This window comes from Candoia aspera, chromosome 2, assembly GCF_035149785.1.
Source record: "Candoia aspera isolate rCanAsp1 chromosome 2, rCanAsp1.hap2, whole genome shotgun sequence".
In the NCBI taxonomy this organism is placed as follows: Eukaryota; Metazoa; Chordata; class Lepidosauria; order Squamata; family Boidae; genus Candoia; species Candoia aspera.
The window spans coordinates 199,689,899-199,707,095 of record NC_086154.1 but is presented as its reverse complement, the minus strand read 5'-3'; the positions used below and the strand labels follow the sequence as shown (position 1 = coordinate 199,707,095).

Below are 17,197 nucleotides of genomic sequence, written 5' to 3'. Positions count from 1 at the left end.
ATATGCAGTGGAGGTGAAGAATAGATTTAAGGGACTGGACTTAGTAGATAGGGTCCCAGAAGAACTCTGGACAGAAGTTGGCAGCATTGTTCAGGAGGCGGCAACAAAATACATCCCAAAGAAAGAGAAAACCAAGAAGGCAAAATGGCTGTCTGCTGAGACACTAGAAGTAGCCCAAGAAAGAAGGAAAGCAAAAGGCAACAGTGATAGGGGGAGATATGCCCAATTAAATGCAAAATTCCAGAGGTTAGCCAGAAGAGATAAGGAATTATTTTTAAACAAGCAATGCGCGGAAGTGGAAGAAGACAATAGAATAGGAAGGACAAGAGACCTCTTCCAGAAAATTAGAAACATCGGAGGTAAATTCCAGGCCAAAATGGGTATGATCAAAAACAAAGATGGCAAGGACCTAACAGAAGAAGAAGAGATCAAGAAAAGGTGGCAAGAATATACAGAAGACCTGTATAGGAAGGATAACAATATCGGGGATAGCTTTGACGGTGTGGTCAGTGAGCTAGAGCCAGACATCCTGAAGAGTGAGGTTGAATGGGCCTTAAGAAGCATTGCTAATAACAAGGCAGCAGGAGACGACGGCATCCCAGCTGAACTGTTCAAAATCTTGCAAGATGATGCTGTCAAGGTAATGCATGCTATATGCCAGCAAATTTGGAAAACACAAGAATGGCCATCAGATTGGAAAAAATCAACTTATATCCCCATACCAAAAAAGGGAAACACTAAAGAATGTTCAAACTATCGAACAGTGGCACTCATTTCACATGCCAGTAAGGTAATGCTCAAGATCCTGCAAGGTAGACTTCAGCAGTTCATGGAGCGAGAATTGCCAGATGTACAAGCTGGGTTTAGAAAAGGCAGAGGAACTAGAGACCAAATTGCCAACATCCACTGGATAATGGAAAAAGCCAGGGAGTTTCAGAAAAACATCTATTTCTGTTTTATTGACTATTCTAAAGCCTTTGACTGTGTGGACCATAACAAATTGTGGCAAGTTCTTAGTGGTATGGGGATACCAAGTCATCTTGTATGCCTCCTGAAGAATCTGTATAACGACCAAGTAGCAACAGTAAGAACAGACCACGGAACAACGGACTGGTTTAAGATTGGGAAAGGAGTACGGCAGGGCTGTATACTCTCACCCTACCTATTCAACTTGTATGCAGAACACATCATGCGACAAGCTGGCCTTGAGGAATCCAAGGCTGGAGTTAAAATCACTGGAAGAAACATTAACAATCTCAGATATGCAGATGATACCACTTTGATGGCTGAAAGCGAAGAGGAACTGAGGAGCCTTATGATGAAGGTGAAAGAAGAAAGTGCAAAAGCTGGCTTGCAGCTAAACCTCAAAAAAACCAAGATTATGGCAACCAGCTTGATTGATAACTGGCAAATAGAGGGAGAAAATGTAGAAGCAGTGAAAGACTTTGTATTCCTAGGTGCAAAGATTACTGCAGATGCTGACTGCAGTCAGGAAATCAGAAGACGCTTAATCCTTGGGAGAAGAGCAATGACAAATCTCGATAAAATAGTTAAGAGCAGAGACATCACACTGACAACAAAGGCCCGCATAGTTAAAGCAATGGTGTTCCCCGTAGTAACATATGGCTGCGAGAGCTGGACCATAAGGAAGGCTGAGCGAAGGAAGATCGATGCTTTTGAACTGTGGTGTTGGAGGAAAATTCTGAGAGTGCCTTGGACTGCAAGAAGATCAAACCAGTCCATACTCCAGGAAATAAAGCCAGACTGCTCACTTGAGGGAATGATATTAAAGGCAAAACTGAAATACTTTGGCCACATAATGAGAAGACAGGACACCCTGGAGAAGATGCTGATGCTAGGGAGAATGGAGGGCAAAAGGAAGAGGGGCCGACCAAGGGCAAGGTGGATGGATGATATTCTAGAGGTGACGGACCCATCCCTGGGGGAGCTGGGGGTGTTGACGACCGACAGGAAGCTCTGGCGTGGGCTGGTCCATGAAGTCACGAAGAGTCGGAAGCGACTAAACGAATAAACAACAAAACAAGTTGAATATTGTCTTTCAGCTATTATGTCTGTGTCATAACAGGTTAAAGATTCTTTATTCAGTCATTTACTCATTTCTTTCAGACTGGCAGAGTGCTATATAGGGCTTGATTTCTGTTTTGTAGTAGACTGATCTGAGATATATACCTTCTTTCTTGTTTGCAGTAAAACAATTTATTTAGCAGCAATGAGTCAGTGAAACTGCTGTTATCTAATTCCTGAATGCAGGCTTGAGTTTCCAGAGAGCTGAGATTTACAGTCAGGTCAGGCCAGAAGTCTGACACTTCCCCATTGCTTGTCAAGAGAGGGAGGTAAAATATAAGAAAACAGTTTCTTACAGATAGTTGTAAGGTTCATCGCTGTTCCCTTTAGGGTGAAAGTAAATAGACTCCATGTAAATAGACTTCCTCCATACAGGAAAGCAATTGAGGCTTTTAGTCTTCTTTCTTCACTTATTTCCACCAAACAAAATGGCTGACACTGTCCTTTCATGAATGTGTATTCAGCTGAATTAACATGCTATCGGGAGAATTTATATGCACATGGATGGAGTTGTTATCTACCACACAGTCAAGGGGCTAATCTTCAAATACAACAACTGTAATGATATGGGAGTAGTTGCAGTGTAGTTCAGTTTTCTTTCACATTTAAGCACATTATGTTAGAAAATATGCACATTGGACATATGCATGCATGTATGTATGTTTGTATATTATCCAGACTGTTGCATAAGTACTGTATGTGATTAAAGCATATCTAGCTTGTACAAGAATATTTGATATCAAGCATTACATGTGATTGAAGCATTTTATGACTGCAGTCATTATACCAGAAGTGCCTATAGAGAGCCTTTGCTGCCAGGATTACCGTTTATGTAACAGGAAAAGGGGATGTTCCAAGCTTGAAGAAAAAGAAAAAAGTGTGGAATGGTGATGGCCACCTGTGCTTTGAGCAAATGCATCAGGAAAATAGAAGTCAAAAGGAAGAGGGCTGAAGGAGAGCTGTCTGTCTGTGTGACTTCAGAAAAGCTTCCACCATTCTCCTCCTTCTCCTTCTTCCAGGAGGTGATCACAGATGACATGATGTTGTGTGTTAGGTAATTATTCTGAAAAAGGAATGACAAAACTCCCCCACTTTTGAAAATGTGTGCTAATGAAAAGGCTTTTTTTTTTAAAGTCAAAAGAGAAGGATACCTCCCTGTGCTTTCCCACTGATGAATCCACCTCTTTTTTCACACACACGTTTGTGTTCGCTCCAGTGTAGTTTATCTCCCCAGCTTCACAAATGGGGCAAATTAGAAGACAGCCAACAGTGAAAATCAGCTTTTTTTCTCATCTCCTTTAGATATAACCAAATCAGGGGCATCGGCAGTGGGAGGAGGATTAAAAAAGTCAAGATGGTGGCTGTGCCCATGCAATCAGAGCCCTACCCCTTTTGTCATGTGTGTTGTGTGTAAAAAGAGGCGGGGCTTTGAATGCACAGTTGCAACAGCCATCTCAATGAAGCTAATGGTGTGCTGCTTCACTGAAGAAAAGTGAGACTGAATTATAAAAAGAATTATATACATGAATGTGTGGGAGGAAAAATCAGAAGGAGCCTGGTAGCACATTTTCCAGCTAACAAACCTTATTGAAAGGCATAAACTTACATGAACTGCTGCTCACTTTATCAGATGCAGAGAGCAGTTAGACCAGTTTTTCCCAACCATGGCAATGTCCAGGTGTGCAGACTTCAAATCCCAGAATTCCACAATCAGCATGGGATTCTGACTTGAGAATTCTAGGAGTTGAAGTCCACAACCTGGAAGTTCCCATACTTGGGAAACACTAGGCTAGTCTGATTTAGGACTTAGATTAGAGTGAGGTGGAGGAAAGAAAGGAGGGAAAGACAGACTGGTTACACAGATGCAAGTTAAATGAGAGACTGATTACAAGTACATTATCAATTAACAATTGTAATGTGTTAAAATCCCATTGTGTTTGTTGAATCCTGAGATGTCCGGAAACCTGATGTGTGGGAGTTGAGCAACCCCTCACTCAATAGTGGAGTTAGAGTCAAGTTTTTCTAAAACAGTCACTTTAGTGTCTACTATAGAGTGTCCTGAAGGGCTGAAACACTCTGATACTTTGCCCTCGAGTCCTGATACCAAATTTGTGTCCGTTAATTCTTTTGCACAAAGTTGGTCTCATTTGTCCTACATTGAATCCAGAGGGGCATTGCTGGCAGATGATGGCATACATCAAATTAGAGGACAAACATGTGAAGTCACCTCTAATCTTGTGTTTTCTGTTACAGTGACCACCAGGAGTCACCATTTATTTATTTTTATGTATTTTCTATCCCGCCTTTATTATTTTTATAAATAACTCAAGGTGGTGAACATACAGTACCTAATACCAGTTTCATCCTTATTTGGAATCTTTAGAGGTAGGTAGCCAGATATTATTCTATGGAGTTCCAACTAGAGGCCAAGGAATTGACCTCACGGACCTTCACATTTTAGAAGACTATTTACAGTTTATTAGGTTTGGGGGAGGGGGCCTTGAAGTCATGTAAAATCCCATATGTGGGGGCTCAACATAATATAAGGGGTTCTTCTGGACTCACAACTCCTGCTCAATGAGCGAGTGGCTAGGAGGGCCTTTGCATAACTTCAAGTTGTGCACCAGTTGTGCCTATTCCTGGATCAGGAGTCCCTATGCTCAGATATTCACACCATGGTCACCTCCTACATGGATTACTGCAATGTGCTGTACATGGGGATGCCCTTGAAGAGCATCCATAAGCTTCAGCTGGCATAAAATGTGGTGGCATGGGTAGTTATGTGCACGCCTAGATCAGCGCACATTATACCTCTCCTCTGCGGGCTATGTTGGTTACCAGTTTGCTCATGGGTTCAATTCAAGGTGCTGGTATGATCTATAAAGCCCTACATGGCATGGGGCTGAGTTATTAAAGGGACTGCTATCCCCTGTTACATCTACCCAGCCTATCAGATCTGGCAGAAGGGGCAGTTCCATCTGACAGGACCCAGGAAGCCTTTTCTGTCATAGCACCCGCCCTCTGGAACATCATTCCCCCTGAAATCAGAGTGGCTCCAATCTTTTTGGCCTTCTGGAAGGGCCTGAAGACATGGCTTTGTCATCTGGCCGGGGGATCTGGTGATGTTGGTGGGGAGCCTGCTAAGCAGCTGCACTTTTAAGAAAATGAATTATGTTTTTTAATATTTTATTGTTGTTACTGTTTTTTGTTGTTTTGAATTTTGTGTGTGTTTTTAACTTTATAAGCCACCCAGAGTCACGTATATGAAATGGACAGCTATATAAATTGAACAAATAACTAAATAAAATCTCTTTGCTTTGAGAGCTTAATGGAGGGTATATGCACCATTCTCATAGTGCATTTAATCTTGTGGGTGTACTTGTTGGGGCCTGTGATGGTGCTGTTGGTGTAGATGGGGGGCAAAGTAGATATCTGGTTTGTTGCAGGATCTGGTTCCCATGTTACCATCATTGTCGTGTTGTTTCTTGTTGCTTGTGAGAATATGCAAGTATGGGCCTGCTCCCCAATGCCTGAGAAATTGCAGTGTTGTCGTTCACTATGGGCTGTAGCTTATTAATAATGTGTTTGAACGGTTTGAGCTATGAGCTGAGTGACAACCAGGGGTGTTCTGTTTCTGGGGTCTGTCTTTTAATAAGTCCTCCCTACGGGTGTGTGGGAGAGAGAGAGAACGTGCGTGTATGTGAAAGGGATCTTTGATGGCATCTTTAACTGTTACAAGCCATCAGGCTGTCATGGGTGAGCCTGCTACACAGCCTAACACATGTGTATGCACACCAGAAAGATAAACTTTTCTTTCATCTTGGCAAGACTAAGTGATTTATGGTAAACTTTAATGTCGTGATGTGCCCATCACAATTTGTCAGCGGTGAAGAGCTTGACTCACTTTCATGTACACAAATCAGAGTTGCTCTTTCCAGACTGCTGTTTGACACCCTTGGTAAGTGCCAGAGCGTTGCAGTAGTTTCCTCTCTCAGCTAATCTTACAGCTGGTTTCCCACTGGCAAACCTGTTCTGCGATACATTGGTTTCACCTTTGAAGCCTTCACTTCCTCGTGTTTGCCTAATTGACACATCCAAGGCTCCAATCGTTGCATAAACAAAGCCTGCAGTACATCCTAACAGATTTTAACTAGACATGAAAAAACAGAGCTGGATGAAGAAGGCAGCCAGGAGTGGGGTGGCTGCAAATGTTGTGATGTGCCCAAGGAAAGTGTTGCATACATCTCCTATGTCAGAGCGTTTGTAGTCAAGGGCTATTCTTATATTAATTTACTGACCTGGAATTTTAATGGACTACAAAAAGTCATACAATCAGCTGAAATCCACAGCTAACAAAACTGATTACTTTAAGTGATGAATGCAGGCTGGTTTGGAGAAAAGACATGATAAATTTGCTTTACACTCACTGTCTCTGTATTTGCAGCAAGTGTGAACTTTGTGAACCGGAGCAGAAATGCCTAAAGAGCAAATTCTTGCAATTCACATTTCTAATGAAATTATGCAAGTGATAGCCATCTGTGACTAAGACTGCAATGCTAGGCACAATTATTTGGCAGTAAAATTTTATTGAACTCACCACAGCTGACTTAATAGTGCTTAGCATTTTTATAGCGCTCTCTGTGTATGAAGGACTTCACTTACTGACAACAACCCTGTAAAGAAGATCAGTAAGATTATTCCTCTGTTGAGAATGTGTATCCCAGGCTGAAGGGGTGTCTGTGTCTGTTCTAAGGTTGCCAAAACTACTTCCAAATAGAATAGCCATCAGCACTATGGAGTGCAAATTTTATTTTGTGTATATATACATACACACAGATACACACACATACATACACACAAATGTACATACACACAAATTTTGATGGCACTTTCTAGTTCCTGGTTTGGAACTGCATTTTTAAAAACATGCAGTTTAAAAACCTTCATATTAGAAATGCAAAGCTGGCTCAATAAATTTTGCTTCTGTTTGGCAGAAGCGTAAATGGTGTTTCCTCCTGCTATCACTTCTATGTCAAGCTGAATAATACCAAAGCCAGTTAAATTATTTTGGCAGGTGAGGAAGAAAATCTCCTAAGCACCACTGCCCCTCCCTGGTGTTAAAATATAGTAATAATAGCATTAAGCAAACAAGGTGCTGCACTTTCATGACACCCAACTAATTTGCTCTGCCTAAATGCTAGGGCTGGTCACATGCTTTACTGTGGCTTCCCTGTTGTGCTAAGTAGACATTCTCCTTTGTTTCTTTTACTGTTCCATAATTTAATTCCTCCTCTTGAACTCTGCTTTAACTTTAGCTTTCCTCATACTTTATAAGGAATTGTGAGATTCTACTCATGTTCAGGAGAAACAGGAACAAGTCCTACCCTCTTCACATCAGCCTCCATATGTAGATGATAACTTATTGTAGTGAAAAGCTTCTTATATTGATAGAGGTTCTCCACACTGTTGAGACTCCTGAGTTTCTTGATACAGAAGAGGCTCTTATCTATAGCTTTTTATCCTCTATGTATGGAGGGTGATGCAAAGGGGCAGGGTAGTATGCTTGCCCCTATGCCCCCTCTGAATGTAAGTAGGATCTTGCCTCTTTCCATAACTCTTGAAGACTTAGAACACTCTCCATGGTTAATTCTAATACTGAAGTATGCATACTTAAAATATCCTTACTGTCTTTCTTTCAATTGTTTCCTTCTTTTTTGCTTCCTACATGACAGAGGAGTATGTCTGTAGTGATAAAACATGAGGGGAAAAAAAAAGAAATGAGTGAAACTTTAAATTGGGAACAAGGAGTTGGTAACCGAACCCCACCCATGTGTTATTTCCCAGAGGGCCCTTTAAACAATAAGCTTCAGCTCACCTAAGGTTACTCACAGGCATAAATCAGAATCATCCTCTCTCTCTAGCTGAGATGCATAAATGAATACATTCTCTCTTCCCCCCAGTGTGGTCTCCATGTGGCCTCTTTCTAAAAACTAGCAATGACTTGCAGCTCAAATAAACTCCGAAATAGTTTCTTCTTGTCAAAGTCAAAAAGCTGATAGATAAATGCCCCTACTTCATATTAGTGATCCCTTGGGTGTTTCACTTTTTTTTTTTAACCAATCATGATTGTCACCATGATATGGTTAGTGGTCTTCTCTCACAAGCCAGGACAGCAAACTGAAAGAGTGAAGACAACTGTATTGTTTGTTTCAACTATATTCATGAAGTCTGCCTGACTCCATCAAATGCTGATGCATTGGAAGTTCACTGACATGTAGCCAATAACGTCTTTTGGAAAACAGAGCAATTTTCAAACACAAGCTTAACACCTTTGTTTTAATGCATCAGCTACACAGAACATGAGCAGTAGATATTTTGGAATAATATTTTATGGGTTTAAGAAAAAGAAAAAAAAATCTTGCTTCCACTTGTCCATCAGCCTGACAGAGCCTACCACTTCACTTCCAATCACCTAAATGCAAAGGTAGGGTACCCAGGAAGTCTATTTAGGATGAGAATCATATAGTGTGGTTTGATTTTAATTATACAAAACCCTGCTCTTCATAGGAAAAGAAAGTTAATTCTACAGGAGTCTCTATCAGCATTTTACCCGTTAGTAGAATGGTTCTGTATTACTTTATGACATATCTAATTTTTCAACCCTTAAGTTTGGGAGCATAATGAAAGAGAGGCATTAAAAAGGCACTTTTCCACAACTATAGGGACCCATCTTTGGAAATAAATCAATTACCCCCCCCCCCTCTAACTGAGCTTAGATGCTACCCACTTCCTGCTCCCAAAGAAGACACCGTGTAGCAATTCAGCCTTCTTCAGAAACTTTAGCCTGGGTAAAATTACAGTTAACACACTTGCGAAGCTACATGGTTTCCACAAGATGCTTTTAGCAATTACTGATTGTCAACGAAGAAGTATTTTTAAGGTATTATACTTAGTGTCATTCCCCCCCCCCCAATTTCCTTTCTATTTTTATTAAGGCTTGAATTTTGTTTCATTCCCCAATATAGAAAATGGATATCCTTGACTTATTCTTGAAAACCACTTTTTTAATTGGCTGCATACTTTCCCACAAAACAATTTTGAGTCTGTGCACATACACACATGCACACACATACCATTTAAAATGAATACACACACACTCCAGAGATGCCCACAGTCTATCTTTCAGGGGAAAAAAAAAAGACAATTCATAGCCTTTACTACTTATATAGAATGCAACACTGTAATTGTCACACTGCTTCACATTTGTTTGCCCAGAATAGCTGCACCTTACATTTTGCTTCAACTTTTCAGTAGGTGTTATTTGAATTTACAACATATTATTCTGAGAAATCCTTATCTCCTCCTAACATTTCTACTTTGAGAAATTTGAAAATGCTCAGCTTCACTGGCAAGATAGTCCTCTTGGTCTTTGCACAAAGCATGATAGTTTTATAAGGACTGGGAAAAATAGCAACATTTTTTACTCAATCCATATGAAACCAAGTGAATGACAGACATGCTTTACTGCAGTCAACAGCAGTTTTATGGACATGTTGTAAATGTCAGACTACACCTTTTTTAATAATAAAAAAGACACTGTAATACTGTTTCCTTATAACCAGGACAGAAAATCATTTGGTAAAAGTAAAAATATTTATTGGGTTTGACATTAAAAAAAAAATCCGTAAAGCAGAGATACTATACTCCAAATGTGAAGTCTCAAAGGTTAGGTTAAGAAACTTTTGGTTCAAAAGAAGATGTGGCAGATACATAATTTAAGAGCTTGTGAAAGGGAAACTTCTGTAGCATATTTGTTCATGCTTCATCTCTCCTGTTAAAACATACAGGAGACACACTGTGGAACAAGGGAGGCTTAAAGAATCAGTCACTACTGTGCCCATTATTTCAGAATGCTTTTGTTGTTTCCCCAAACTATAGTACATAAGCAGGAGTAAGTCACCAACCCTTTAAAATCTTAGTGTACAACACCTTGTACAAATAAGGATTACAACTTCTTAATCCTTTTCAAAGAACATGGATTTTTGGCAATTCATTTGTGTTAGAATTCCAATTTTGATTACACATTATTTTTCAAAATCTTGTATGAGATTCAAGATACAAATATACCTCAAATAAAAATATACATGAGCAAATAAGAACTACCAAATGACATCCAGTCAGTAGCATGTGCTGTACCTATAGAAAGCCACTTGAAACCACGACAACAGAAGAAATGCTGAGAAGAAAATGATTTGAAGGATAACATAATGATCAAAGCTTTAACTTCACTTTATCTTCAGTAAAATCAGCAGCAAGGTGAGATGGGAACAGTGATCAGATCTTATCTCACTGAGAATTGATTAGTGCAATCCTAAAATGTTCAGTGGGCTATTTTTCTATTCAGCATGCAACCGAAGCCACGGTATGAGTATACTATGATGATCATGCCATAGTATAAATTTCAACAGCACTGAAATTTACTGAACAGTTGCCAGATGAAGTACAGCACTTATAGAAGCACTTTACCCCCAACATTTTCCACCTAGGTTGAGAGCTCCAATTAGAAGGAAGGGTTCACCATATGGATAAAACCCTGGAAGGCCTAAATGTGTAAGTCAGCCTTGGAGTCCTCCTGCTGTGTTGACCCTGTAACTCCTGAAGCTCCCCACTCACTCTGGCCTTGGATATCTAAGGATGACATACACTGGAATATGATCTACTTTCTAATCTATTCATAAACTAACTACAAAAAGCAAGGCTTGATGAGCAAGGATGTATTTATATCACAAGCCTAAGTCAGGTTTATGTTTAGGTTTAGTGAAGCCTTTTTGGCAACATCATGAAAAACACAGGAAAGTTTCTGTTTGATGCTCCTAACTTATCTTAACACAACTAGAGCTTCCAAAATTGTAGTTGTAGAGAACGACTATAACTTGGTGGCTTAGCTGAACTAGAGATATATCCCTCCCCAATACACGTATACGTATGCATATCTTTACCTGCCAGACGCCACCCAAAGGACAGCACTAGGACAAAAAACAGGTAGGAAATAACTTTGGTTTGAAATTAATTGCCAGTAAAATATTTTGTTTATAAAAAAAATTAGCCCAATCCACATATACCAACCATTCTTCCACATGCACAAGTACACACACACACACACATACTTATATTTCTTCCCTTCAGAAGAAGCAGCAAAAAAAAAAAATCGGGGAGGAGAGGCCAGGATAGAGATTGAGGAAGGGGAAGGGGTAGCTGCACTGGGAATAGAAGGGAAGAAAAGAGAAAGAAGGAAACAGAATTTGATGGAGATGAGATATGGAAAAGAGATAACTAAACGAAGAAAAACAAACACTAAAAATCCTATTTAACCAATATGAAAAATATTAAAATTCATCAGGTAACCAGTCCCTCCCTACATACCATGTATTGCTTTAGATCTGAAGAGAGAAAAATGGGCACATGTGGGCACACGCATAGACCCTTAAACCAAATATGTCTTTCCTGGGATTATGTTACAGCATGAAGGGCAGAACCTGGGAAAACATGCAGCTACTTTAAGAAGTTGCTGACAGCTGCCATATGAATGCCCAGCACTCTTGGAAGGACCATACAACTCTACTAAATATGGATAATCTTCAAATAGTTCCATGCTCTTCAGCACCTACTGTCTATCTGTAATTGTTTATACCTCCCATCCATTTGGCTTTTTTTTTAAACAGCGACTTCAGTTCTTATGTAAGACAATAGCACACACCTACCCCATTCATGGGCTAGGAAAAAAAAAGTCTTTCTATAGGCTACATAGAGAACTAAGAGTTTTTTCTAACAGTGATTTGCTGAACAAGTCAGAATGGCTTGGCTCACATGCCACCCTAAGTTAAAAACCAAACACATTGTGGTTTACTGCCATATGCAAAATAGGTCACTACGGCTGTTACTATAGGAAGAAAGACATGTTAATGGAAACCAAATGCTGCTGCAGAAAGCGTACCTGGCACTAACATCTACAAAGTTGCCAAACAATTCACTTCATGTAATCACACATTTTTGTTTAATAAACTCATTCAGAAAAAAAAAATGGAATGGGAAATACCTTTTAACATACATCATGTGTTCTTAGAGTAAGTTGAAAAAGCAGTAACATCTGTTTGCTGGTTTCATATTGCATCACACAAAAGAAGGAAAAAAATAGAAAAAAAACCTTTTCTTACAAGTTACTTATGTTTAATGCTTAAAAGTTTGAATGCACAAACAATAATCTACCATTATAGAAGTACTTGTGGTCAATACAATGCATTAGAACTATGTACAATGACACAGTTTAGTATCAAAATCTTTCTACACTGTAGAGTATTACGAAACTGTTAATGACATCAAACACTGAGCACTTAACACATTATTATTATTATTATTTGCTACCACATTTGGAACTTCAATGAACAGTCCATTTTAACTTGCAGCATTAACCCATTTCTAGTATGAAATTAAGTAATTTTCTACTTACACAATAAAGGTTTATCTACACAGTTCTTTTGATTTTGATCCATAGCAGCAAAGGCACTGTACATCAGCAGATCCACAGACTTAAAGATTTTTTTTTTAAAGCATTCAAAAAGAATATGTCACAGGTCATAGTTTAACAGCAACAACAACAACATAAAAAGGTAACACAATGGTTTCTGGCACAATGGCTCAGCCTGCGTCCATTTCAGGGACATTCAACTAAGACTTGGATAGAACTGGTGGTAAATAAAGCAAGTCCTTCTCTGAGTGAAAATCCATTTTGTTCTGCACTTCAGAATGAGTGCTCTTCTAAATTCTGACTCTGAGGTCCCCACTTTTATAGTTTGTATTCATGTAGGAATCCATTCCCTTCTCAGTGCCATCTCCAATGAATGTATCAAATATTTTTTTTCTGTAATCTTTGTAACTGCAAAATTGCCCAAAGACGCACATCTTTCTTTTCAAAGAAATGTAGCAAAAACATCCAGAAAGAATGAAGATGATCTTTGAGACACATTATTGTACTTCTCTCTGAAATATACAAAATAAAAGTGTATTAAAAATTCTGAACAATGCACTACACTTAAAGGTCTCAAAGTATGAACATTATATACAGAGGTTTACAGAACACTGTAAAATGGCTGCTTAAAATAACTGTTGAGTACAGTTGGTTTTGGCTTATATTTTCTCAATTTCTTGCATTCAGTTTTCACTTAGAAATATGAAGTTACTGAATTAGCTCAAAATATGGTGCCCAAGAAAGCATGCATGATCCCACTCTCCTATGCATGCGGCTGCCTCTCAGAACAAAGCACACATTTTATTTCATATTATTTGTAGACACCAGAACTTAGGGAAATACTCATCTGAATCAGAAACTGGTATTATCTGAATTACCTAAATGATTTCTAAACATCATAAGAATATAGTTAGGATACCAAGCCATCCGAGAAAACTTAAGTGAAAACTGACAATTTAGGCTAAAATGGTAAGAAAGTGGCCTGATTAAACAAAACTTGCTGATAAGTAGAGGCTATACAACATGGTGAAAGGGGATTTCATTCCCTTCTCATTTTTGATGGATGCCTGAGCCTGCTATGTTCACATATAGGCATAACATTTTGCAAAAAAAAAAAAAAATGCAGTGTAGAATGATCAAATCGATAGATTTTTTTTGGCCATTATTGCCTATTTTCAGACACAATCCTCAATTACAGTTTGGTGTTATGCATCCTTCCCTGACCTGAGTTGTATGAACTTTATCCTAAGCAATGGCTGGGAATTCTGGAAGCTGAAAGTCTACTCATTTGGGCAGTGTCCAGGTTGGATAAGACTATGCTATGGGAATAAACCTGGCTAAGCCTTGGATTTACATGCTTCCCCTTTCCTTTTATTCTAGTGCAGCTGCAAGGAGAGCAAAAACGTTTTCTGTTTTATACAGCTCCTCTCATTCTTGATTATTGGTTATATTGGCTGGGATGGTTGTAAGTTAAAATACAAAACAGCTGAACACCTGAAGTTGAGGAAAGCTAGTTTAGGAGAAATAAACTCAAGACTGTAGACCATGATTTGAAGTCTGTTTTTTTTTTTTCTAAATCCCTCTCAATATTAACCAGTTTGTCATAGACATAATAAGTAACCATACTTTATTTATAATGAAAATAAATGCTTTTCTTTTCTTTGCATACACACCACAGAAAAAGGCTGTGATTTTCTGAAGGTTCATACATGCAACATTTAATAACAGATTAGTGTTATTTCTGGACAAGGCTATAGTCTGGGAGCTGGGCCTATCATTACTGAAATTTCCTTATTCTGTTTGGATATTATGATCATCCATATCTGAATGGCATGATGAGTAATGGAGAAAAGATCCTGTTTCTCCACCATGTTTCACATTTCATATTCCTAGAGGCTAATATGATTGCCATTTATAAAATTTATAAAATATCATTGCCATTTGTAATATTGTATTCTTTTTAAACTATATGACTTTAATAAAACTCTTGGCTTAAATAACATCTGCATAACTTATGCAAATATACAGTACATAATCAGCAAAAAATTATAATTGCCCTTTGCTTCCCAACAGTCACACACATCCCAACAATATATTAATCAAGAATGCAACGCACCTTCAAATCCAAGGCAGACGCAGACTACTTTATTTAGTCAGTTCCTTGTTAGAAAGATTTCTTTAACAAAATAAATACATTACAGCTATGTTACATAATTAAAAGAGTCAGTTCCCTGTTAAGTATGCTTATTCCATCTTCTTCCAAGTAGATAGCTGAAGATTTGGTATTACATGTTCTTAATGAGCGCTTGCTATTAAATAGCAAGCCTAGTGGGAAAATTCCACAACTGTGTTGAACATTTTCATCCCTCAGATTTGGGAAACAGAAAAATAAAATAATATACAGCAAAGTGCTACTAGGAGGAGTACGGTTTTCATTCAGATTTGTCTCTAATAAATAACTTCATACACTGTAGCCTTCTTGTCCCCAGAGCCAGTGACAATGTACTTGTCATCCACAGAGATATCACAGCTAAGTACAGAAGATGACTCTTTGGACTAAAAGAAGAAGAAAAGTGAGTGTTAACCATTCTCTGCATAAATCAGATGAAATAGTAAATTAGTTCCTTTTAAGAAATAAAACAGTTACAGGATGGTTCAATTATATACTTCTGCTTCCTGTCTGATACTATTCTCCAGTCTGTGCATCTTCAAACTTAATTGCAATTAACTCTCCAGGCTTGAGAGAATAATAAGGTTGTCCTTGGCATACACGTTCTCTTCTCTAGAGATTAAAATCAGCAAAACACACTTGTTACACAGACAGCATTATTTTCTTTCTTGCAGCCTTGAAGGGTTTAAATAAAACAGAAGTGACCTAATGTGTATTCATAACCAATTGGGATAACCAGATGTCTAAAAGCAGCCCACAGAGGAGGTAGTTTGTGATAGAAAATGAATGGTTTGGTTTGCTTAAATACAGTTCAAAGCCTACTTTTAGCTGAAAAATCAGTCACATGCTCCGTGCAGAGCTGAAAAACTTGGAACCTACTTGCATTCAGGCATCACAGTGAGAACAATTAGGCCTCAGTGATCATGTCAGCCAATTGTGGTTTTGCTGCCTGATTGTGGGAAACATGCCTAAAACCAAGTAGAGGTGTGGCATGTGAAAAATGCAAAAGGCAGACAGAATGGGGTAAAAGGAATGCTCAGGAATGCTGGAGAGATATGCCAGACTCTGCAATAACAAAACAAGAAGCAGACAGGTAATGCTAACTATCCTCGGTGTTAGGAAAACAATGGGAAACAAGCCCACGCGTGGAGGAAATGCTTCCGAGACAAACTACTGAAGTGTCCACACTTGGCTTCAGAGTATTACACAAAGCCACCAAGAACACCTTTAAATTCTCCCTAGTGAACTATGTGGCTTGCTCCTCTTTTATTGTTTGTACTGTTTTGTTCAGTATTTGATGGATTTCTCCTACTATAGCATTATCCTTGTTGTTGTTATACTGTTGTTATTATGTGTATGCATGTTTATACACATGCATGCCCACAACAAAAAGTTCAGATTGCTACAAAGATTCTACTTTGTAGCTTTGCAATAGACATGGGAGAAAAACAACTATTATTACTCTTTAATATAATTTCAACATTGGAGTTGGAAATGGATTCAGCATAAAATAAAAGGTTTATAAGCAGCAAGGCTTTAAAATGTTATTTAATGATCTCAAAGGATGAATATTGCAACACTACTCGGAGCAGATTTGATCAACTGATGAGCTTTTTAAAATCTACCACTGAGTTTATACAGTATGTGCAAATATTATTTGACATAAACTAAAATCAAATGAAACACTTAAAATTCAAGTTTCATGCCACCAGCCCATCACTGGAATCTGTCTAGAGCACATTCAACATATCTTCCTCCATTTCTCCTTCCTGGACTGATCAATGCTGGATGGTTAGGTGTACCTGATTTTGAGGCTGAAGGGAGAGGGATTGGGTAATGATTTTTACCTGAAATATACTGGCTCCATAAGGTGTTCTCCATGCATTCAGAAGATTATCCTTTCCAGTGCTTACAAACCATTTGCCTGAAAATATATTTTATATTGTAATTAGAGGAAATTGATTAATTCCACATCAGCAAAACTTCTCTTCCATCCTCTGATCTCCCTACTTCCATTTTTGTTTTATTCTGGTCTCAGCAATAAATTGCACCAACATTTTACATTCAATCACACATACAATATTAAACAGTATCTATCTTTCCTTTTTCTGTTTTATTGGAAATATGTTCAGCAAATAGAAGCTAAAGCTAGCATATACCAAATTGCTTACCACAGTGAGCAAATTTAAGGGATAACACACAACTCTCATGAAGATGTAGCTGATATTTGTCTGGTTTTGTGACGTGCAGCACTTCAACATTGCTGTTCTCCATCCCTACTGCCAACCATTCTCCAGTAGGGCAATAGCCCAGTGAGAAGATCTGGAATTATAAATGCATACAGATTATGGTTTAAATACTTGGTGACATAATTATTGCTGTTCGAAATACTAAAACACAAAAAACAAACAAACAAA

The 17,197-nt window shown here is 38.5% G+C and overlaps 1 protein-coding gene across 4 annotated transcripts in view; it reads right to left on the bottom strand.

Moving 5' to 3' along the window:
- Positions 1-12,290: 12,290 nt before the first annotated feature.
- LOC134491422 (transducin-like enhancer protein 4) overlaps positions 12,291-17,197 on the bottom strand; it is a 153,359-nt gene continuing 148,452 nt past the window's right edge. For all 4 annotated transcript variants that reach the window (XM_063295169.1, XM_063295170.1, XM_063295171.1 and 1 more), the window contains 4 exons: positions 16,952-17,102; positions 16,628-16,704; positions 14,727-15,166; positions 12,291-13,122 (listed from right to left, as the gene is read on the bottom strand). In XM_063295169.1, coding sequence (XP_063151239.1) covers positions 15,059-15,166; positions 16,628-16,704; positions 16,952-17,102 — 336 coding nt within the window. In that variant the 3' untranslated portion in view covers positions 12,291-13,122; positions 14,727-15,058. The remainder of the gene's footprint in view (positions 13,123-14,726; positions 15,167-16,627; positions 16,705-16,951; positions 17,103-17,197) is intronic.